Source organism: Geospiza fortis, unplaced genomic scaffold, assembly GCF_000277835.1.
Source record: "Geospiza fortis unplaced genomic scaffold, GeoFor_1.0 scaffold104, whole genome shotgun sequence".
NCBI lineage: Eukaryota > Metazoa > Chordata > Aves > Passeriformes > Thraupidae > Geospiza > Geospiza fortis.
Genome location: NW_005054325.1, coordinates 371,626 through 395,889, shown reverse-complemented (window position 1 = coordinate 395,889; position 24,264 = coordinate 371,626). Strand labels below are relative to the sequence as shown.

The 24,264-nt window shown below is 39.6% G+C and overlaps 1 protein-coding gene across 5 annotated transcripts in view; it reads right to left on the bottom strand.

The window, feature by feature from the left end:
- Positions 1-24,264, bottom strand: part of COL15A1 (collagen type XV alpha 1 chain) — a 119,742-nt gene that overhangs the window by 47,854 nt on the left and 47,624 nt on the right. For all 5 annotated transcript variants that reach the window (XM_031056979.1, XM_031056981.1, XM_031056980.1 and 2 more), the window contains exons 7-15: positions 23,734-23,849; positions 20,940-21,068; positions 17,897-17,959; positions 14,201-14,278; positions 12,508-12,570; positions 10,598-10,723; positions 6,890-6,952; positions 4,775-4,810; positions 3,588-3,740 (exon numbers count right to left, since the gene is read on the bottom strand). In XM_031056979.1, coding sequence (XP_030912839.1) covers positions 3,588-3,740; positions 4,775-4,810; positions 6,890-6,952; positions 10,598-10,723; positions 12,508-12,570; positions 14,201-14,278; positions 17,897-17,959; positions 20,940-21,068; positions 23,734-23,849 — 827 coding nt within the window. The remainder of the gene's footprint in view (positions 1-3,587; positions 3,741-4,774; positions 4,811-6,889; positions 6,953-10,597; positions 10,724-12,507; positions 12,571-14,200; positions 14,279-17,896; positions 17,960-20,939; positions 21,069-23,733; positions 23,850-24,264) is intronic.

The window sequence follows — 24,264 nt, the reverse complement described above, 5'->3', positions numbered from 1 at the left end:
ACCATTGCTCTAGCACTTCAGGCTGAAGAGCATCAAGCAGAAGTGAGACAGTTTGTACTGTGTTTAAGCACGCTTTTAAGCAGTATTTTTCTGTGTAGCATTTACCTGCCACCCAGCTACTGAAACACTAATGACTAGTAAGGGTTACCAAAACTGATTTATGTCAGGGAGAACTTGCAGTTTAAAGGCAGCAATCACTTTTCATCAATAGAGGTTCTTTCCAATTCTCACAGTCAAATATTGAACTCCTGCCTAAGATACTGCTTTCTGAAATTGAGCAGAAAAAAATTCCACCATCAAATTGTAGAATTAATTATGTTGAAGGGTCTCTCAGAGGCTGCCCGCCCCAACTTCCCGTCAAAAGCAATGTCAACACTGAATTCCAATCAAGTTGTTCAGGGCATTGGAAACTCAGGCCTTGGAACCTTCCAGAGATTAAGGTTAAGTGTTCTCCAGACTGAGCAAGCTCAGTTCCCTGAGGCTTTCATTACAGGTCATCTGCTCCAGCCCACTGTCCTTTTCCATTGCCCTCTGCTAACTTCAGAAATAAGTCTCTCTGTAGTGGGAGTCCATGAGAGGAGACTACCTATTATTTCCCATGGAGATTTTTTAGTAGTTTTCAAGGAAACGATACAGAAAGCAGAAGCCTCCCTCCAGCTTTCATTGTTCTATGACATTACAGATACATGGCAGAAGCAGGAGCTGCCAGTTCCAAAGTAGTAAAGAAATAAAATTGCAGCTGCCACAATTACTTGTTTCAGGCCCAGCACCTCTCATGTTCCTATCCCCTGGTTTGTGCCTAGTCCAAACTTGCAGACTGTTCTTCGAAACATCTGCATGAGCCATGCCAGCAGGGAACTGTTCACTTGGTTTTAGCTGCAGTTTTAGTTCCAGCTGTGCTGGCTTAATTGTTTCCTTTTTCTGAAAGAGAAAATCTTAATCTTTGTTTTATTTCCCTGCTCACAGCCATACAGTCTTCATTTGCAACATCAGCATCATGCGTTGAATCCCCTCACTTTCCTTTAGATGGTTAAAATGGCAGAAAATATGCTACTTTTGGGGTGCGAGTGTCCTCTAAAATTTTAGTAGATTAAATTGGCTTGTGGAAGAATTGATGGAATACTGAATGTGAGTGCATGCGAACGGTAGGAATGTGCCAGGAATGTCTGCAGATGGGGAAGGAAGAGGAGCAAAGGAGAACCTCCACCTCCTAGTGACAGCAAGCCCTTGTATCAGCTTACCATGTCTAGAGGACCCACTCCTGGCCCACTTAGATTTCTGCCAGTTAGTGACTTGAAATGGCCCAGCTTAGCCCAGCTGTGGTGCTCTCAGGAGATGGTGTAAGGGGAAGGGTGAGATCACTTTCAGCTACTACTGAATGACAGCTTAACACCAAAGGTATGGAAAACATAATCTGACCTGACTCCATTGAAAAAGAGAGATCTTGTTCTTCTGACCTTTTCTGCCAACTTCACAAGAGTAAGAGAAGCAGAAGGAATGCACAGCTGGAATCAAGTCCTTCCTTTTGGAGGACCAAGGTGAGAGACTTTTTGTGCAACTTCACCTGAGATTGATTTAATGTCATTCAGACTTTCATTCTGCTCCTCCATCAGCTATCAGTGTATCAAACACCAACAGAAAATCTACTCTTATTCTCTTTGGACTGTTTAAGCAAACTCTCGCTGTGGAGGGTAAACCACACTGTGTTTCTGGGCCCTTTCCCTTGACTGCATTATGCCAGTATGTTTTTCCCTTTAAGAGAGTGCTTGATGCCTGCTTTATATAACACGTCATCTCTTTTGACATCTGCATGTTTTTAATGGATTTACCAGGTACCTTCTGCAGCTCAAACTGTTCTTTTGGCAAGCATAAGTGCCAGCAAACACCATGCCATTTGGTTTTTGCACATAGCTGATCACAGATGCTAACAAGTGCTAACAGGAGTATTTTGCAGAAACAGCCTTACTGCAATAAACAGACTGCCAACCAAAAGGTAGTGTCACCCTAACAAACTGGCAGACCATGGTGCTGCCTCAACAGATGGCAGGGGTGGGCATCCAAAAGATCAGCTACAGCTAGCAAGCCTGTTTAAAGTAGTATTCCTCTCAGGGAAATGACAATCATACCGATTTTTTTGGACTACATAAAGTTCAAGATGAAGCCGGTCAAGATACTGTTACTGCAGTTAGGGCTCAAATCCTTCTGCATTTGCATCCATAAAAGTGGGGACTCCCAGTTTTCACCCTTCCCTGCTCATCTGCTAAGTTTTCTCCTCTGAGACTTAGGTTTTAAAAGTGGCAGAGCTTGATCCTCAGCACATAATTGCGAGAGAACTCTTTGGTGACATAATAAGGGCACATTACCTTTTACTCCAATAGTACTAATGGTGAAAAGTGGGGAATCTCTTAAAGAATGGGTCCTCAGAGGTCACAAAAGATGACTCTAAGTCAGAGAAGCTATCATTCTGGGCTAAAACTCAGACCAGGCCTGGGATGAAGATGTGGCTAGCCAGTGGTCCTTAACTCGTTCTGAGACACCTAGGTATTTATTCAGGCGAGACTGTGTACCAGTGTAGTGTGCCTAAGACAAGGCAAAGGACTGTTTGCTTAGACTTCAAGCTGCTTCTTGCTAACAGTTTCAGTGCTGGCAATTAAGAACTTGTGAACTGATAGAGAGATTTCTGTCCATTGAAATTCACTGACATCAGTGAGATTATTAACCAGTAGTGTATATAGTACAATATACTTTAATCAGATATCAGAAAGCAAATTAGGTCTCTAAACAAGCACTAGTGGTCACGTCTGTGGCACCTCAAAGTGTCTGTATAGTAAAGAAAAGAAAAATACAAAAGAGTTGGAGTAGATACTAAGAGAAATGTGTAGGAAAACTGGTATCTTTTAAACACCACCACTTTACTGCTGCTGCTCTACAGAGGGCCAGTAATTTTGGTCAAACATTCTTACTTCTCTGATGAGGCTACCCTGAGTTACTGTGCCAATTCGATTATATCCCATGACATAAAAACCTCTGGAAAGACTTTGCTGAGCCACACAGGTAAATTAGAATTGAAAACTGCATGGAAAATAAGGAAGAAAAAAGTGAAGACACAAATATGAATATTGGTAGTGACACTTTCTTGGCCTCTCTTCACAAAGATGTTAATGCAGCAGCTCTAATTCTTGAACCTGAGTGTTCTTCCCTTGCCTTTCTTTACTGAAAAACCACTTTCTGCTCCAACAACATTATCCAAATGAGCAGTTCTCAAATGATATGTAAAGCTCATCTTGAGCTGGCCTGATGTCATACTTTTGAGTGATGAAGCTATTATTATCAGAAGTAGAAAAAGTAACATCTGCAATTTTATATTTTAAATAGAACATTTTTGTCCTAAGTAGAACAGACCATGAGGTCAGAAATAAGCAATATGTGTCTCTGTATTTACACTCCTTGGCAAATTTCAAAGTAGAACAAATTACTTTGTCATCAATTCATACTTAAATACCTGTGAAATATACAGGTGATCACACTGTGTTTCTTCTGGAGGAAATATATCCATACTTACAACAAACTTCAGAATAGCAAAATACCTCAAATCCCAAGCTGTAACTTAGTCCTGGTGGTCCAGGAGGTCCAGGGGGTCCAGGAGGCCCAGGTGGTCCAGGCGGTCCAGGTTTTCCAGGAAACCCAATAGGGCCAGCTTCTCCTTTGGGGCCAATTGATCCAGTGACTCCAGTATCACCCTAAAATAAAAATTCAGACTATTGATATACGGAATATGTCTAAGCAAAGGCAAATAAGTAGTTTCACAGTTTCAATCCCTCTGCCATGGGCAGGGATACTTTCCACTAGACCAGGTAGCTCAAAACCGCATCCAATCTGGCCTTGAACATCCCCCAGAAGAGGTCATCCTCCAATCATGTTCATGGCCCTCCCCTGGACTTGTTCCACAAGGTGCATGCCTTTCTTGTGCTGGGGGTCCCAGGGGTGGGCACTGCTCTCCAGATGGGTTCTCATGAGGGCAGAGTAGAGAGGGTGTATTCCCTCTCAACCTGCTGATCATGTGTATTGGTGCTGGTTGAGCTGGAGTTTCTTTTCCCCCCAGCAGCCCTCACAGTGCTGTGCTTTGCATTGGTAGCTGGAAAAGTGTTGATAATATACCAGTGTTTTGTCTGCTGCTGAGCAGCACTGGCACATCATCAGCACTGTCTCCTTAACAATTCTCTCATCCCCTCCTCCCATCAAGTGGGTTGGGAGTGGGCAATACCCTGGAAGGAGACCCAACTAGGTAAAAACAGCTGACCCAAGTTAACCAAAGGGGTATTCTGTACCATATGATGTCAGCTCAGATATAAAAGCTATGGGAGAGAGGAGGAATGGGGGGCATTTGTTGTTTTATAGTATTTGCCTTCCAGAGCAACTTCTTCCCAGGAAGTGGCTGAATATTACTCACTGATGGGAAGTAGAGATTAAACTTTTTTTCTCTTTGCTTATACACATGGAAATTTTCACTTCCTTTTGGTTTTAGTAAACACCACTTTATTTCAACCAGAAGCTGCTTTCTGTCTTATTCTCTCTCCCCAGTCGAATTTGGAAGGGGGTGATAGAGCCGTGTCCAGCCAAGGTTACCTGATTACAGGACACTTCATAGGGAAGCATGCTGGCCAGCTGAGAAACTTAGGTTACACAATAAGAGTCTCCAAGACTTCTCAGCCCTTTTCAGTAATGTGCTGTATCACAGTGGTACTGTCATTTTATAAAGACACTTTTTTGTTACCTTTGGACCAGCAGAACCAGGTAGACCTTGATCACCCTGTAAAAGAAAATAAATTGTGCATACTTATAATAAGACCATTATGGAACAAAAGCACATTTATGGTATTTTTCCTTAATATAAATGCTCACAGATTTCTGTGTTGTTCAATTTGATGTCCTTTACATGGAGCCCTTTATCTGAAACCTCAGACCTCTCAGTTAAAAAGTAAACAATCTGTAATTCAGGTGTTACAATAACACATTGATAGCTCTGGTCTGTTATGCTGACTGGACTCAATATTGTATTTCAATTATTGCTGCATATTTTAAGGATTTGGAGCACAGAGAATTAAACATTGCAGGTCACATCCTCCTGCTTCTGAACATAAGTGCCAAAATTCTTATGGGCTATAACAGAAATGGAAACTGGTCCTGCTCAAGTTGTACAGGTCACCCTTCTAAACACAGGATGTGATGACTAGGAATATTTTAAAGTTCCTCTGTTGCAATCAAGATTTCATCAATATTTGCTTTTATATACCTTACTTGCCTACTGGTTTTTTTTCCATTTCTATTACACGGAACAGACAGAAAGACAATGCACGCTAATAATTATTTTCAGAATTGCTCTGGATCTAGTGGAATAATTTTTATGTTGGCAAGCTTCTGTCCTTACTCACTCAGCAGAAATATTTCTTGAGTAAAGTCTGAAAAGAAAAAGAGTAAGCACCAGGAGTAACATGATCTTTTTTTTTCTAAAAGCAATGGCTAAACTCCATGTTGAATGTCACTCAATGAACAAACGGAATTTACTTTCAGTGCATCCTGTTGTTTCTTTCTTGTTATCTTCTCTGGATTAATTTCGAATAAAGAACAAAACAGATACTACAATATAAAATAAATCAAGGCTTTCAGAAAAAAAGTAGTAAAAATTGAAAAATAGTCCTATTTGTATTGAACAGATGCAGACACATAGCGCTTCAATTCTAATGTAACTTTTATCAAATATACAGAATGCAGCAAACAGACTTAGTGAGGCAAAATATTGCAGCCCGTTTTTTAGAAGATTATGATTTTAAAAGAAAGTTAATTTCTCTTAAATTGCTTCTCTTTCCCCATCAATCTCCTCCTATAGTATGTGATTCCTGTTCTGCTTACTTCAGCTAGACTTCTTTCTGTTCTTAGGCTCCCCCATGTAAAACACACACCACTGATTACAATGGACACGGGTTTCAGGTGCCTGCTTTGCAATACACATACTGCACTTTCTGGATTGCTGCTGGTTCTCATGTGCGCTGCACTTTTACCAGCCTCAGACTTTTGATATCACAACTCAGAACCTCCAGCCTCCAGAGATAAAAATAAATCAATATTCTAGCCATTTAAGACTTGCCTTTTCATTTCTGTTACAGTATGTGAGCTTAAAATGTACACTTGGGAATTTACTTTCAATTTCTTGTGTGTAAGGTGTGCTGTTGAAGCTCACTAGGGGATGAAATTGTCTTGTAGTCTTTGTTTTCTTCACATCCTTCTTGAAGTGGGGTATAAAAAATGGTGCTCAAATGATGTTTTGATAAGCAATGGATTATATTAATTTCCCCAAGTCAAGCCTGTTTTGCATGTGACAGTAATTGCTGAGTGATCTTTCTGTCCTTATCTTGACTCATCAGCTTTTCACTGGTGGGCATCTGGTGCCCAGCCAGTGTAGGCCATGACTTTGTCTCTTGTTTGCCAATTTAAATGATCTGTCCTCCTTCAGACTCTTGTCCCCTGTCATATAATGTGCTGTCACTCTGTGCCAGGCTGGGCTAACTGGAGCCCTCCCTTTCCCCCTCCAGATTCACCTGTCTGAGCCCAGTCACTACTGGTTTTTGAGTGGCAAATCACAACAGAGTATTTCATACTGCATATCAAATATTGCATGCTTCAGAAAATGAGATAGTAGCCAATAGGAAATTCTGGATTTCTGAATATGCCTTTTGAGATGTGTTCTAATAAGCCATTAGTATCTGGATTTCATTAAAAAATACTGAAGCCAGATGCTATTGTGTTGCAGGGACAACTGCTTATGATTTTTACAGCCTAGAATTGACAAAGATTTGCACTGAATTAGGAGCAAGACAGACATTTAACTCACCTTTTCTCCCTTCCATCCTGGTGTGCCAGCCACTCCGTCACGGCCAGGAGGACCTTGAGGCCCCTGTAGATGACAGTAAATCTAAAGCAGGTGCCACTTGAGAGCTTGATTTCTAGAACATGTGTTTAAGTATTAGGGACCAACTGATGATACAGCATAATAAAAGACTAATGTGTAGCACCTCCCACCACTAAGATTTAACACTTTTATTTCTTTCTTCTGAGAGTTTGGCTTTGTATCAAACCAATATTTTAACGTATTTTAATAGAAAACTATATACAACAATCATAAATTATAAGCAAAAATAAACCCCAGCATATTGTAAAGATAACCTTAGCATGAGAGATTATGGTGCTATCCAAGCAGGTTTTGACAACAGTGTAAAAGACGCAATGCGGTTGAAATCCCCAGGCACCTCAGTTATCTACACTTCTGGCAATGTCAGTGCCAGATAAGATCCAGCTGAGGAAACTTTGGTATTGACAAAATCAAGGCCAGGGTTTCTGTGTGGTATAATCACTAAAAGCAGTTGTGATATGGAGGGAATGGTGTCAAACAGGAGACTTCTGTGCTGTCACTGCAAACAGAAAAGCCTGTAGGCTGACAGAGGTCTTGATCCATAAAACTCCAGTGATATCCTCCCTTGGGAACATTGAGGCTGGGCCTCAGCTTCCCACATGGGGCAGTCTGAATAAGCACTTGGATTGTTCAGACTCACTTTGCCAGGTGTCCCTGGGTAGCTGAACCTGGAGGTGCATTCCTACACTTTTAGGAGCAGTACTCCTAAAGAGTCCTTCTGCAGAAGAAAAGGTGGTGCCACTTTTCTTTGGTTGATGGTGCTCATGTTGTTCATGACACTTCACTTTAGTTTTGCCTTGAAAAGTGTATATTAAGTTCTGCACCCAGCTTCTGGTGTTGCATCCATGACTTTTATCCTGCATGCATTTGAGTGAGCAAGCAGGCTGAGACACACTGGTTTGTAGGGTCAACCAATAAATCTGGACAGATATTGAAGTCCAGCCCACAGTATCGAGACATGCATGAAATGTAACAGGCACATTTCACAGCCTACATTTTTAAAATTTGGCTCTGAAAGCCTTTGACTACATTTACAGGACTGTATTCTGGCCTTTGGGGATCTTTAATAATATTTATTTATTCATCTGTTTTGGGGAAGGATATAAATGGCTAGCAAAGCAGATAGAAAACACTGTTTCCCTCTGATGCTTTCAGAATTATTACAAAGCCTCATTTTTCTGGCTCTCTCTGTCCCCCCCCACCCTGCTTTTGCTCTTTGGATGCACTGTAAGTCATAGAGTAGGTAATGGATTTTTTTAATATTGAGAATAATCAGAAATATTTTTAGTATGTTTCAAACATTTTCATGTTGTATTTTGGCATAATAACATAGACAGAAGAGAGTAAGAAAAGAGCTTGAGCTAAGAGCAATAACTATTCTAAAGTTTACTGATTACTTCCACTCTACTGCTTGGCAATTTTAGGCTTCATTATGCTAAAATTCCTAATTTCCTCAAGAGCTTTGGAACAGTCTCTCTTATGTAGCTTGCAGGCAACGCTGGGATATTTGTTATTCTCGTCAGGGTATATTAATGCATTTGTGAGCTATCTCAAAATATTGTGATAGAAACTATCCCTATACAATGCTATGAGTCAATTTAACTTCATATAGCATTTAGAAAATGTGTATTTAATCAGATCAATACCATATCAGTATGAAATGCATTGTGAAGGAGTTTGTGTGGGGGTATTTCCCATTATAAAATGCAGACTTTACTGAAACATTTCTAAGACATGTTTGTAGAGAGAAGAGGTGCTACATTACAAAGTTCTTGATTTAGCAAGGACTTAAGCTTGTCCCCAACTTCAAGCGATTGGCTGGTCTTCTGGAATTAGAATTCACAGCTGGAAACCCTTAATAACACAAATGTGTTAATGTGGTACTTAATGAGTATTCCCAACCAAAACATTTCTGTTGTGAATTGAGCTCACTTCATTTATTCAGAGTGTGCAAATGTGTGCAAATCTTTGAATAGCAGAATGACAGTTTCTTGGGTCATCTGAAATTGTGGGAATGCATGGGTCTCTGTTCTTAATATCTGGAGTTTTCCTTTAGCAGCCTGCAGATTTGTCCTGGATTGATTCTTCTGAAAATGTTCTTTAGTAATCTTATTAACATTTAGCTTCTACTTTTTTTAACAGATACGTTTCCCAGGAACTATCCTGAAACGATGATTTCTGTTGCACCGGAAAATTGACTGTCTACAAGTAGTTCATGCTATTGCCTGTGAAATCCCACATTACACAAGAGGGAATACACTCATTTTTAAAAATAAAAAAATGAATCAATACTTATTTCTCTATTTTCTTTCAATTCCTTTTTACATTATTCTTTTATGGCAAATTTTAGTACTATTTCCTAGACCATTTGAATTACTTCATATTCTAAGGATATGGAAACAGCCACAGTCATGAAAGTTGAAGGTACAGTTTGAATTGCAAAGAAGCTGTTATAAATAATCTTTTAATCTAACACTGCGCTTCATCAAATGCAGTAAATGAAATATTAGGGTAACTGTCTTCTTTGTAAGACTTGCCAACGCATTTTCTTAAAATTACATTTTTAATCCTCAATACAAATTGATCCGTCTCGGATTCAGAAAATAAAAAGAGTGCTGTTGGGAGTTTAGCAATTAGATGAAATCTAGTCAGCATTTCAGACTTTTTTATTTTATACTGCCATCCATATAACAATCAGTAGATGCAGAGAATAATGGATTTCCTTGGCTTCCCATGCACTTAACTCTTGAATCCCATATTAAAGGCTTTCAGGTGCCTAATTTCTTTCTGCATAAAAGATGTTGCTTTCCACCTGGATGGCCAAACACTTTTTAGATTTTGTATCAACTCCCAACTTGATTATCCTCAAAAAAAAAACCCCTCCAAGAGAGCTGAGAAATAGTGAGATCTTTTTAACACCTGTCACCTGTACACTTCCTTGGTATATGCTAATGACACCTTGTCAGGTACAGAAATGGTTACTCACTTTGAGGGCTGTGTGGTGGACAGGAAAAATCTTGTCCTGAGAGCAACTGCTGCTGGCAGATGGTTGATAGGGAATAAGGGAACTATATTAGTAAATTTATGGAAACAGAGGTTGTTCTGAATTGGAAAGGATCATTGAGTGCAGCTCTTAGATGAATGGACAGCACAGAGATCAGACCCACAACCTTGGCTTTATTAGCACCATACTCCCAACAGCTGAGCTAATCTCATCATTCCAGAGAGGATGTTTAAAGCTGTTCAATGCTAAAAAAAAATTATTTTCTTCACTGCAAAAAACACTTTACTGAGAATTTATTTGCAAGTCAAACTTTAGCAACATTTTTTACAGTAAAATTATATTTCACATGCCCAGAGGAATAAGTGTTTCTACCTAGCTGAAGAAAAGGATAGAAGAGGAAAGAGGAAAATTCAGTTTATTTTACAAATTCCCTGAAGATTATGTAAGTGATTTAGCAAAATTTATTTTCCTGAAAGCAAAAGCATTCTTAATTTTTATTTATTCTGGTCCAGATTCGCCAGTATCTGTCTGTCAAATGTACATTAGTGCTGTGCTTTGGTTAACAAGACTTTTTTTTTTTATAAATTTGCATAAGATTCAAGCTTTGTGCACAAAAGGGTACTCACTTCAGGGCCTGGTTCCCCAGAAGCTCCATCTTCTCCTGATGACCCAGGAGGTCCTACATCTGAATCAGGTGCTGGGCTTCCTGGAAGACCAGGCAGTCCTGGAGGGCCTGGTGGCCCCGGAAGACCCTGGATAAATCAGCAGGAGTGTTAGAAATTATCCTAGCCTGGTTCATTTCTATATATGTGGAAGAGGGAAAAGCTCACATAGACTTTTCAGGCTCATAAAGCCATAAAACTCAGCTGGGGTTTCCACCCACATTCTGCTTCACTGAGAACCAGTCTTGGTTTCACAGATATGCCCTTACATAGGGTCACACTGACCTCCCTCACCTGTGCTCTCTGAACTCTGCCACCTCACATCATTGAAATAGAAACATTTAAAACAAAAAAAAATTGTGTCAGCTCTCTGTAACCCAGTAGAGATCTCAGATGTATCCCAAGGATCAATCTAATGATAAGAGACTTCACCATAAAGAAACCATCACTGTACAGAGGGCAGTGGTTGGTTTTTTCTCCTCTACCATTTCATAGGGTTTTTCCATGTTATTGCTGGAGCACTGAGAATCCCTACTCATGGTCCAGACCTACTTAGTGCTGTAAAACTGGCCTCTGCTCTAGAGATCTATCCTGCATGGACAGGAGCAGAGGTATTTAAATTAAACAAATGGAATAAAATTAGTGAAATGTTATTTTAGGAGGAACAGTACATTTGCAAATATTTCCTCCCATGTCCAAGTTCATCTGTGTTACTGGTTGCATTAGCAGGCAGAGACAGAGAGCTTGAAGTTTTGGGCCATGGCACTATAAGTGAGGAAATCTTTAGTTCTGACTTGAGGCCATGTACAGGATTCTATCTGGAAGAGGCTCATCTTGGATTTTCAGTGCACTGAACAGAGCCTTCTGCAGTGCACTCACCTGTCTTGTCACCTACAAAAGGTATCTGAAGAGGCTCCTAAATTAGGCAAGATTGCTAACTTTCAGCATGTGGCAACTGACTCCTGAAGGGCCTTGGGTATTAAGCACTTTTGAGTAAAAAGAAAGAAACAGAAGAGGACTCCTGAGGCAGAAACTAATCTGAGAGAATGAAAAATATCACTAGTTGTGCTACAAAGCAGAGGCCTCCAGTGTGCTAGAGCATTCTGGAGTTCATAGAAACCATAATGAACTCAGAAAGCTGCAGTGTTTCTGCTGTTCAGCTCACCAGAAAGCTGCACCATAAAGCATTTCATACAGACACACTTATTTTTTTTCAGAACAGATACTCCATATTGAAAAAAGCAAAGACTAGGGCCATATAATGCCTTCCACTGACTAAAAGGGGCTTGGTAGAGAGCAGGATAGGGGCTGTTTACAAGGGTCTGTGGTAACAGGATAGGGGGCAATGGCATCAATCTGACAGAGGGTAGGTTTAGATTAGACATTAGGAAGAAATTCTTTACTCTGAGGGTGGTGAGGCGCTGGCACAGGTTGCCCAGAGAAGCTGTGGATGCCCCATCCCTGGAAATGTTCAAGGCCAGGTTGGATGGGGCCCTGAGCAACCTGGTCTGGTGCAAGGTTTCCCTGTACATGGAAGCGGGGCTGGAACAAGATGTCATTTATGCCTTTCTATGATTCCATGAAGCTATGATTCCCATCTCTCTCCTCTTTACTGTCTTCTCATAGTCAGATTAAAAGCATTTTCTCATTTTGAAAAGTCCTCCTGCCATTATTTCTTTGCTGGCCACCTCCTGTCTCATATTTCTTCCCCTCTCACAAGCATTTAGGCCTTTTCTGACCTTGAAATGAAACCCTACAAATCCTTTCTAGATGTTGTAAATTAGGCATGTATAAAACTTGCATTATGAAAAAATCTACAACCTGCATGAGTAAAATAAAGCTCTTTATAATGAAAAATATCAATATTTGCTTACCCTTAAAATCTCAGTCTCTCTGTCAGTATCTCCAGAACCTGATTCTTCAGGTTCCAGTCTATTCTGAAATTAGGAGAGTTCCATTTTAAATTACTGCTTCTAAAGATGGAAATATCACTTGACATTAACTGAAAATACAGCTATCATCAATATCCTTACAGCAATCTGTCACCAGTAAAATAAATTATAAAAGAACAAAAACATTACACTTATGTTTCTGGTGTTTCATACCATCTTCTTTTGTAGTCACTGAGCACTGTACTTACCTGCAGGTGCTCTATGAGTACAGTGATAACTGTCCTGCAGGACACACATGCCATGAGACTGTTTAAGTGAACTGAAATAATATCTCAGACAAATTTTAACTTCAGAGAGGTATCTGTCAACATTAAGAATATCCTAAAATACAGATCTTACAAATAACCCCTGTTTCCTACAATGCATCCCTCCTTTAAAAAGCCCAGTTCTGAGATTACTACAACTGGAATTAAAAAGATGACTTTTATAAGGAGAAATCAATATACCGAAGCCATTTCTAAAACCTTCTGTTGAAAAAACACCTTAGTGTTTAGTCCTTGGTGAGTTTCATAGCTGTGTACATTTTGCAGACTACAAAGAAAAGCACCAAGAGAAGTACTACCTGAATAAATTATCATAGTACCAAAGCGAATGTTTCAAATGCTTGGGAATTAAGGATGCATTCCTTGGCTGCACTGAGACTTCTTCCACCTCACTACAGAATAAAAGGCCTTGAAACTTGCTGTCACAGAGAACAAGGAAGTAAAGGCAATGTAGGGCTTGGTGTTCCCTGCTACATTTGTAGAAGTGACCTTTGACTGGGTAAAACTTTTGGCCTGGAGCACCTTGTCCTAGGGATTTGGAGCTGCCCTGCTGGTCTCCTGAAGTCAGCATCAGGGCAGGCTCAGTAGTGCAACAGAACACTGTTAATCTGTTTTTATGCTGCAGAAATATATTGGCTTAATTTAGCAGACCCAAAATCAGGGGAGCACATAATCCATTTTGGCCAGTGGAATATGTTTCAAACTCTCTTGTTAAACACTCATGATATCCAGTGTGACATATGGTTTTGTGTAAAAGTCCAGGATTTCCACTGGTGTCAGTGGTGAACTATGTCTAAGCATAAAATCAGCTCTCACACCATGAACACAAAATTCAGGCCAGATTCCTTCTTTAGCTGCATGCACAAGTATCCTCATGGATATAGTGAGAAAAGTCCAAGTGCTGCAGTGAGATGGATCTGAAACTCATTCTTTAACATTACCTGAGTACTAAGCACTCAAAATACAAACACTGCCATCATGTTGGTATGTGTTCTAGTATTTAATGACAGCAAACATAACTGACTGTCAAACCAATTCTCTGTTCAGTAGCAGGAAGAAATTAATAATTTAAGTTTAGAATGCCTTTTTGTGGAAATTTTTGTATTCTCCCATATATTGTTGCTTTTCCACAGGAGAGCAGTCACATCCACTGACGTTTTAAAAAGTGAATACTGGGTGTTTATGTAGCTTACACTTCAGTCAGACATTTATTTGCATTTCTGCATGAATGTTTTAGAAAACATGATTATCTCTGTGGCAGTCAGGCTACTTTCCCAGAGAAAACCTCCTATTTAGTTCTGGATTTCTCTGTGGCAAGCTGAGCTCATTGACAGAGAGCTCCAAATACTCACTAATCCTCTGGAAGGAGCAGATGGTCCTGTGGGTCCTGGTAGTCCAGGGGGTCCTGGCAATCCCTCACCAGGATCACCCTGAAATGGGAATTAAGATAAGTCAGCAAGGATTTAACCATATAAAGACTATAAGCACTAGCTACAATCTCAATGGATTTCCAGTCACAAGAGTGGCTGCTTATGAGCAGGGTTGGACTTCGTTAATTTCTAAGACAAGCTCCCAAGGAACACCATCTTCACATTTGCAATGGAAGAAAGAACTCTTCCTTTTCTAACTTCTGCAATGAATTTGAAAATGTACAAGCAGCATTAACAGTGTTAGGAAGTGCATATGTCTTGCCAGAATGAGGTTTAACTGTGGATCTTGCATTTTTAGGGCATATTATACATGAACCCTCACCCCACCCAAAAAAAAAAAAAAAAACCAACACACCAAGCAAAACAAGAAAAACCAAACCAGAAAGAAATGTAGTCAGTGTGGTCACACCATGATATTCAATCTGCAAATATCTTGATTTTATTGCTAACCTCTCTAGTGCTTTTTTCAATACTACCACAGCATGATTTTTCTTCTGTGTGTTGACCTTTATCTACTGTCAACACAATGAAAGTTGCTGTTCAAATATGTGCCATTTTCTCTCAAAATTACTACCATTTCTTATAATTTGTCTTTCTTACATCATCTCTGACATTTTGGTGAAGTTAGTTTGAATTGCTTCGGCTTAAGATGTTTGTGGCTTTTAATATTTTTTCTCCTCAGGTCCAGTATTTTTCACTCGAGCCAAGAGTTGAGGTTTTGCCTCCACTGATCTGTGCTTTACCCTCTGACCTGCCAATTTGCTGTCTGGGCTTATGAGCATTTAAACTGTGCTCTATAAATTCACATATTTGGTTACATAGCAGGCAACACTGACTTTTAACTGTGTCTTGGTCACTTACTCTTTATGCTTGAGAGCTCATTAGATAAATGTATTCATTCAGTTCTTTGCTCCCTGCAGCTTTGTCAAATGGTTCCTATAGTGATACTTCAGTCATATTCGGAGAGAGTGTGTTTAATTAATTTGGGGCTATTTTCACTGTCTGCCAGCATGTTCAGTTACAGATGCTCTTCATTCATTTTAAAATGTCCTTGCTTTTTTCCAATGACTATTACATTAGTTCCTGGCAGCGCTTGTTTGGGGCTTGCTTTCATGTAATTTCTTCCACTTTATGTGCACTGCAGGGAAGAAAAAACCTCAGATATCACATTTGGGCCATGGTCATTTTTAGGAAGCCTGACTGCATCCATTCCCAAGGAGCATCTCCTGGCTGTATTTCTACACAGAACATTGACCATGGTAGAAAAGTGACAGCTCCCCATTCTCCACTGATACGTAGTGCCCCATTCATTCTCGGCTTTCCATTTTCAGTTAGAAGAACCAGAAGAGGAAGGTGGATCCCACTACTGTTCCTGAAATTTAGATATTGTTATACTGGAAAAGGTGCTGACTGTCTTTAGACAGCATAACAGTTATGAATTTTTGTGCATTCTTTAAGCTTTGGTCACCCCATCAACACAGCCAGGCCTACGAAATCATACTGATTAGGATATTGAAACAATTTGCTGAACAACTGATAACTTAAAAATAATTCATATGCATAAAAGAGGATCAGAACAGTGTCTTGTTTGTCCTGTTTTTACTGCAGGAATTGTCTGTTTAAAGTATTTCCAAGACAAAGCTATGCATATGAAGCAGTCAGCTTTCCTCAGTGCTCTTGAATATATCATTAGGATTTTTAGCACTCTTTTGCTAACTTCACAGTGTCTCTTTGAAGTGTCCCTTGAAAATATTCATCCAAATTTTTAAATGAAAAACTAAGCTTAAGAGGTCTTTACTAAAGTAGACATAAAAGTAATCAGGAATAGACCACTGGAGTATTTTCCTTTCCAATGTAACTTTTGCTCTCTACAGCTAAGCTGCTTCTCCTGCTGCTAGAATTTTCTCCTTCTGATGGCTATTCTGATCAATAAACTAAGGCTGGATGGCCTTTGGTTGTGAGGTCAGCTGGAACAGACTGGCTGGGCCCACAATTCTTAGGTACTTGACTCTGGGACTCCTTTTAGCCCTGCATGTTCAAAGCTAGTATTTTGAGCACTTTTTTTGTGCATTTTGCATTAAATAACTTTAGACATATACTGCCATCAGCATGAGTATTTGAAAGTTAAAAGCTTACTGGGATGGCACTGGAGGAGTACAGAGCCTATGCTCAGTCTCATCTTGCAGTGTGATGGGAGTAGTTAAAACTGATGGCCTGAGCATTGTCTGAGTGAGGTTTATTTGATACAGGCCAAAACATTGTCAGGCACCATGCCTGCAAGTCTGAACCATCAGCAAATCAGTTCCTGGGCCTGTTCCATTAGCCAGCGTAGGTGTAGCTCTTGTTGCTGAAGATTGGAATGGTCACCTAACAGAAGCTGCCACTATAGCAGCTGCAAAATAATCTTGGCATCTTTTCCATTTACTTTGTTTTCATTAAAAGAATCCTGACTGATTTTATGGTTTCCTACAGATGAATTATTTATGTCAGTACCAAGTACCCTAGAAATAACTCTGGTCACAAGAAGGACCAAAGCAGATTTGCAAGAAACCTAAAAAGCTAATTGTCAAACGACAGTTATGTGCCTGTGATGCCTGCTGACAACTGACAGAATGTTTTAGTGATAATCTGCCTTCCCAGCCTATCTTTCCTGAAGGGCCTGTATCCATACACTGTAGCACTCCTGTTGTGAGTGATCCCACCGTGTCTCTGGAACCTCTGAGAGGTGGTCGCCCTGTGACTGTGCATGGACTTGTAAGTCCTCCTGTTTGTCTCCCACACTGCCTGGTCTGGTGAACACGTACCTGAGACAGGTGCCAGAGGAGAGCAAGAGTGTCTCCATCCTGATGTACCTGAGATGCTCCCTGACTGCCCCACATGCTTTCACTTCTCTACAGTTTATGAGAACACTCTGCTCAGAAAATTTCTATTACAGCTAGACATAGAGATGGGGGGTTGCCATGCAATCTCATTACCTGATTCCTGTACTGGAGAGTAATTTTACCTTTGAAATTATTCTGGATAATTTCAAACTAATCTGAATAGATGAGATTTATATGGGTCATGTTTGTGAATTTATGAAGTCTGTGTTGTTTTGTTAAACAGATGAAAGGAATTATTAATTTGACACTTGGACTTACTATCTGTATGTCAATTTTGTGTACAACATGTACTTTAATAATAGATGAATCCATTACATCTCACTTGATCTCAGAAGAGATACAAGCTGTTACTTCAGATGGTTTAAGTCTTACTTCAATTATGTTCATTTCCTAAGGGTAACATGATTATACTGCCTCTGTTAAATCACTTACCCAGTAGAGTAAGTTGCTTGGAGCAGTTATATACAACAATTGACTTTTCTTTATTAAGTGTTCAATATATCTTCTTTAGCTCTTCTGTGAAAGCCCAACTTTTTCTACTGCTGATGTTTATTCACATCCTTGAAAAATACTTATTCTGGTGTGGTGCCATCCAGCCATTCATGAATGAACAGTAGGATGTTTAAATTCTTCCTGTGATTCCATATTTTATGCCTCTCTCAGACTGTACCAAATTAATACATATCTAAGAATAAATTGTATCTGATTGATTGTTGGGGATTAATGGGACACATACCTTTTCACCTTTTGGGCCTGCTTTTCCTTTCTGTCCTGGCAACCCCTGAGGTCCATTTTTGCCCTAAAAGGAAATAATTTTTTTTAATTAGATATTTTCTTTCATGTAGGTTGAACAGGCTGTACACTTAGCAGCAGAGGCTGGATTTAATGGTGCTAGGTTCTTTCTAACTCTTGGTTTGTACAGTGGGAGGAAGTAAGAGACTTGGCATAGAATGCCCCTGGCAGTGCCCAAAAAATGTGCCTACTCTTCCCACAGAGAGGAGAAGCCTATTTGGGGGATTCTGATGGAAACACCTGCAGGCTGCATTTGGATTTGACAGTGTGCCAACAGGACTGCCACAGCACTGATGGCAAGGATTTTTAAAACTGTAATATTGGTTACACACTACTACCAGCTGCTTCTCTGAGTGCACAAAATCATACCATTAACTTAAGCCTGCTCCCTCCATCTACGAAAACTTTTTTTTCCTTAACCAACTTGAATCTATTCAACTTCTACAAACTAGTATCCTTCCTGAAGATGCCTCTGACTGGCAATGTGGTATACTAGATAGCATTTCACCCCATTTTCCATTCTAAACTTCACCAGTCAAATGAATTCCAAATTACTCTTTACATCTTCAGCTTCATATCACCTCCATACAATATGCATAGAGGCTCATTCATTGGCTAGAAAGAACTCCACCAGCTTTAAAGTCAGTGCTCTTATAAAATGGGGCTGCTTATAAATTCAGTTAGGACACTCAACACAATATTCAGAAGGGAAATAAATAACTTTCCGACTATTCTGGCATTTTGGGAATCAGAGCAGCTGTGGTTATAGACTCTACTGGACAAGTTTTAGGACTGCCCTAATTTTAAAGATGGGTTATATAAAGTCATTAGGGAGAAAAATGTATCTCTAAGGCTGAAGGATGGTTTTTTTCCTGTGATGATTTTTTCTGTAGAGAAACTGGCAGCAGGTTCATAGAAAAGTAGCAAACACATTACCGACATAAATGTAGAACACACTAATTCCATTGATGAGTGAAGCCCCATCAAACCAAAAGTAAAGTTGCATGGGTGTATGTAAGACTGGAAACCAGATGCACATGGACAAAAGAGCAACTACAAAAATATAAGACACCGTCACAAAATGTCTATAATAGAAATTGGGATTGTGTTCACAAGGAGAAGACAATTGGTTTTGAAGCATTTGAATTACATTTGAAGAATTTTCTCTAAGATATACTGGTTTAATAGAATTTTCTTTGAAGATATGCTGCATGAAAGTAGTCAGACTTCTGTTAATACATAAAAAATAAACTTCTTATCCAAAAACACCCTAATGGCACAAAACCTGAGTTTTGGCTAAATGTTTGCAAACCTAGCTATATTTCTTTAAACATACCAGTGTTTGAAGGCAGCATTCAGGAAGCAGCACAATAATGCACCCCATGAATGACCACTGAATTATTTTTTTAATATCTTAAAACACACCAGTTTCATTTGAGGTTCAGTTGCAGGGGGCAGGAAGGGTCAGGAAGCTCCTGGCACTGGCACATGTTAGAATAGAAAAAGAGGAGCAGGCATGGAATGGTGACAGCTTCTGGGTGGTAAGGTCCTGGAGAGGGAAGGATGCACAAAGTGGCAGTGACAAACAAATGAGAAAGGAAACAAAGAAGCCAGGCAGCAGAACATCAGTGGAGGACAGATACAGAACAGCAGCTGAGACGCGCATGGAGTGTGACAGCTACAGGTTTGTTTTTGTGTGTGTTGCTGGGCAATACCTCACACAGAGGATGCATGTGCTGGCTATCAGCTGCTGGAGGTGGACTGACCCAGGGCTGGGAGTTATCTGGAGAAGCTGGAAAGGAACACCCCAGGAAGAGGACAGCAAATGTCAGCAAATGACAGAGAAGTGTAAAGTAGAGGAACTCAGAGAAAGGAAAGCAGGAATGATGAATAGAAGATGCAGTTGAATTACTGCACAAGATTAAAGGGGTGAGAGGTACATTTCAATTAACTCAAAAGTACTCTCAATTAACTACAAAGTTAATTGCAGCCGAGGTTAGGATCGGGCGACATGGAAGCATGTGTCTATGGAGGGTCAATGAAGCACCCCTCTAGAAAGGGTCTGAGTATGTCCCCTTTTGAAATTCCCCTCTGCAAAAAAAGCCAGCCTCACCACAGCTGAATTCCTGGTACAGCTGCTTATGCAATACCATGCCTCTTACTTTCTTTGCAACTGGGAAATCATAAATTTCTCTTAGAAACCAGAATTTTGCTCTCTTAACAACCTGAGGGTGTCAATTATGGCACCAGAACTGTCTTCTGAAGAGAGGAGATGAAGAAAACACTTTGCTGCTTAAGCCTCAATGTAGCAGATCCTCATTAAAAATGTTGTGTTTTTATCAATTCAGCTAACAAAAATATGTATAAAAAATACTTATGGGTGACCCATTTTTACCAAGAATGCCCTAAAATAGAAAATCTTTGTTAGAAAGATAAATAAAACACTGTAACATAGAAGTAACAAAAGATAAAAGCAATTAATTAAATTGCAATGTGCCATGAAGTGACAAAATGACAAACCAGAACTGTATCAAGGACAGTGCAATGTTTTGGTCCTCTCTTTAATCTCATGCATCTTGTGCTGATGGTTCACAAGGATCTGAAGTGTGAAACATCCTGGATATAGAGAAGCCACAGAAGGAGGCCTGTGAGTCCTGCACCTTTGTCCGCACTCAAACATGACAGCTGGGAGGGTGCTGCAGTGCTGCCCAAGGAGTTGGTGGAATTGCTGCTCTGAGAACATTTCTGTGTCAGCACAGCAGCTGTTTGCCTTTGCTTTCTGATGGCTGCCACCAGGCCCCTGTCCCTGGCAAGTGTGCAATGCAGGCAGGATCCTCCTGAGCTGCTGGGCTAAAACCCATCTCACAGAAGTGTAACAGGTGACAGTGTGCAAGGCTGTGCAGTTCCAGCTCTCCATGCATGTGTGATGGATCACTATTACCCTTTCTAAAATACATGTTCTCTTTCAACAGAGACAAAATACTCACAGGCTGCCCAAGCTGCCCAAGTTTCCCTGAAGATCCAGGAGGTCCTTGATCTTTATTTTCCACATCTTCTGTTCCTGATCCTCCTAGAGACTCTGCGGACCCGTCCTCTACTTCCTGACCTTTCTGGCCCTGAGTAATCAAAATGTGAAATATGAAAAATGTGTTGTCCCCCTCCCCACCCCTTCCCTTTCTCCTCCAACTCTTGGTTTGTTCTATGCAGCCAGAACCTGACAGGCATCATATAAACTGTATATTGCATTCTGCAAAGGCAATCCATGTTGAAGATCATTCATTTCAATTTTAAATAAATTGCTCTCCGAGCTGGTTACCTAGATGCAAATGACCATGATCTAATTTCATATCCACATAAATCTGCATAGTCTAAGTCAATAGTGTAGGTTTGAAAAAATACAGTTTTCACCTACTCAGTCTGCCAGGGAAAAAGTTGCAAGAGTTAAGATAGACATGTTTTGGAGTGTTTTAGCCAACTTCCCCAAGATCCAGGACTCTAACAAAGGAGGGTTACATGTTGGTTAAAAAGTGGCAGAAGATGAAACAATAATAACAAAGAGCGAAAATGGACAGAAAGACTAAAATATTGCTAAACATTAGTATTCGGTCAAGAGAAAGTAATAACAACAAAAGGAATAATTAAAGTATTCCAGGAACAAAACAAAACCTTCCAGGAATGAAGCTTAGACGTTAATACACATTTAAACGAAAAGCAAGTACACAGAACAAAACACGTAGGTCAGTATTGTATTTTGAAAGAAGCACTAGAATTTACTCACATTTTAAAACACCAATTAAATATTTTGAGTTCCATTAGCAGCTAATGAAACTAGGAGGGATGAAATATAATAAGTCTCAAAGCATTTTCAAGTTAACAGGATGACAGCTTTCAGCAAAGGAACAGTAAGATAATTTTTTAAAAGACCTTTCTGGGTTTTGCCAAAAGGAAAGGTCCCAAAGACCAGGATTTTTTTTTTAATCTGGACTAATTACAGAATTTTTTTCCATCTGGAAAAAAAAACGAGAAGAGAATCTATTTAGTTAAACTGTGGGTAGGGATCATAGCCTGAATGAGACAACAGGATTCTTGATTCAGTGTTAGAGTACTGAAGGAGGTAGCAGATGGTATGGCAGGACCCCTCTCAATCATCTTCCAAAGCTCTTGAGAGTCTGGGCAGGTTGCTGTTGACTGGATCATAATCAGTGTTATTCCAGTCTACAAAAAGGGTGTAAGGGAAGATACAGAACTACAGATCTGTCAGGCTAAACTCAAGATAGATTAAGGAGAAGATTATACTGAGTACCACTGAAAAGCATTTAAAGAACACTGCACTTATCAAGAACACTCAGCCTGGGTTCACAAAGCAAAATCCTGTTTAACTGGTTTGCTTTCTTTCTGTGGTGAAGTCACCCACATGAAGGATGAAGAGACAGAGGTAGATGTAATTTCCCTAGGTTTTCATAAAGTTTTTGATGCTGTCCATCACAGCATCCTTTGGGGCAGACTTTCGAGCTGTGGGATGAGTGAGCTCATGATGCACTGGGTGAAGATCTGGCTGAAGGACAGAGCTTAAGAGTTGCAGTGAACAGGGCCACATCTGGCTCGTGGCTGGTCACCAGTGGTGTTCCTTGGGGCTCCATTCTTGGGCTGGTTCTGTTCAATATACCTCTCAGTGATCTGGATGCAGAAATTGAATGCACCATGAGCAAGTTTGCTGATGATTCCAAACTGGGAGGTGCTGGTGGCCCTCCTGAAGGACAGGAGGCCTTGCAAAGAGAGAGATTGGAGCATTAAGCAGTGATTAATAGCATGAAACAAAGCAAAAACTGAGAGAGAAGTGGCAGTAACAACTCTTTAAAGTTATTATTTTCTAAATGATCGGTCATTATTATAATATATAATCCTCTTGGGTATCTGTGTAATGAAAAATATGTAGAAATTGAAATAAAGTTAAGGAAATCTTATGAAGATCAGTAAGTAGCAAAACTACTTGTCACAACAGATTTAAGCTTAATGTGGCACAGTTCCTAAATCAAGACTGAATTTTTATTTAAGAAAAATAGTCCAAAATGGAAAAAAAAAATGGTAATAGTTCATCTGATATTTGGTTTATTTATTTATATAAACTAATACTAGAATTGCTGATTTAAAAATATGTGAATGCAGGCATGAAAATGTTAGACGAATTATATTTGCGAGCTCTCCAACAAATACTAAAACTTCTTTATGTCAGCTCCAATGGATGATCCTTAACTTAATGTTTCACCACTTGCTATATTTTACTGCAGTAAACACAGGAACACAAGAAGACCCTGCAAGGAGCAGTCTTAAACACTTGAACTAAACACACACGATGTGGAAATTTAATTCTATATTTCTGTCATTTATGACACCGCGTGTTTACTGGCAAAAAGAAGCCGTCATGACTGTAGTTTCAAGCAATAAAAAGAATGAACTTCTGGTGTGGGAGTCTCAAGGCAAGAGGAAGGAAAGGTCGTTATTTATTTTTTGCTTAGAAAAATCTGTGGTGGCTGTTGAAGTAGGAATGTTAATCAATAAAAAATGTACTGCCAGATGATTCTTTTGAAACATACCAACAAATAGGGCAAGTATTCCAGTAGCTCACAGGACTGCAAATGGGTGACCTATGTGATTCTAATTTGTAGAATCGCACAGAATTCAGGTTACACACTGCCTTACAAATGCTATTTGTTTCAAAGCCCAGATTTTTATGTTCTTGGGACTAAAAGATTAGGCATGTGAGCCACCCGTTATACAGACCTCTCTGCTTACTCCTGGCAAAACACCAGCACCAGAGCCATCTTCTTCTCTTAACATTTTCTGTGTGGCAGTGGTAGACTCACTGTTGTCTTGTCCAGTTTCTATGACAGCTAAATCTAAATAAAACAATCACTTATTAATGAGAGAGCAAAACAAAACCTGCTCAGACAGATGCTACTAGTTTTATGAAAAAACAAATTATTCATATTATGACTAAAATACATTCCAAAGACTAATATTAGTAATTTTACAACTCTGAAAATTTTAAAAGAAAAGAAAAAAAAGAGAAAGGTGAGAGTATTATTACAAAACATGTCTATTTTAATGTCCAGAACTGTATTGCATCATCATGTTTTCCTCAAGCTCTAGTCTAATGGTTGCCTATTTTTCATCCATGTAACACAGACAAATGAGAGTTAATTACAACAGGTACTACCTGAAGTATGTGTGGAGTTAAAATAGCAACATTGTCTTTGGCCTTATTAATATATTTAGCTTTTTTTTTGTTTTCTAGGAGTGTCCTGAAGTTGT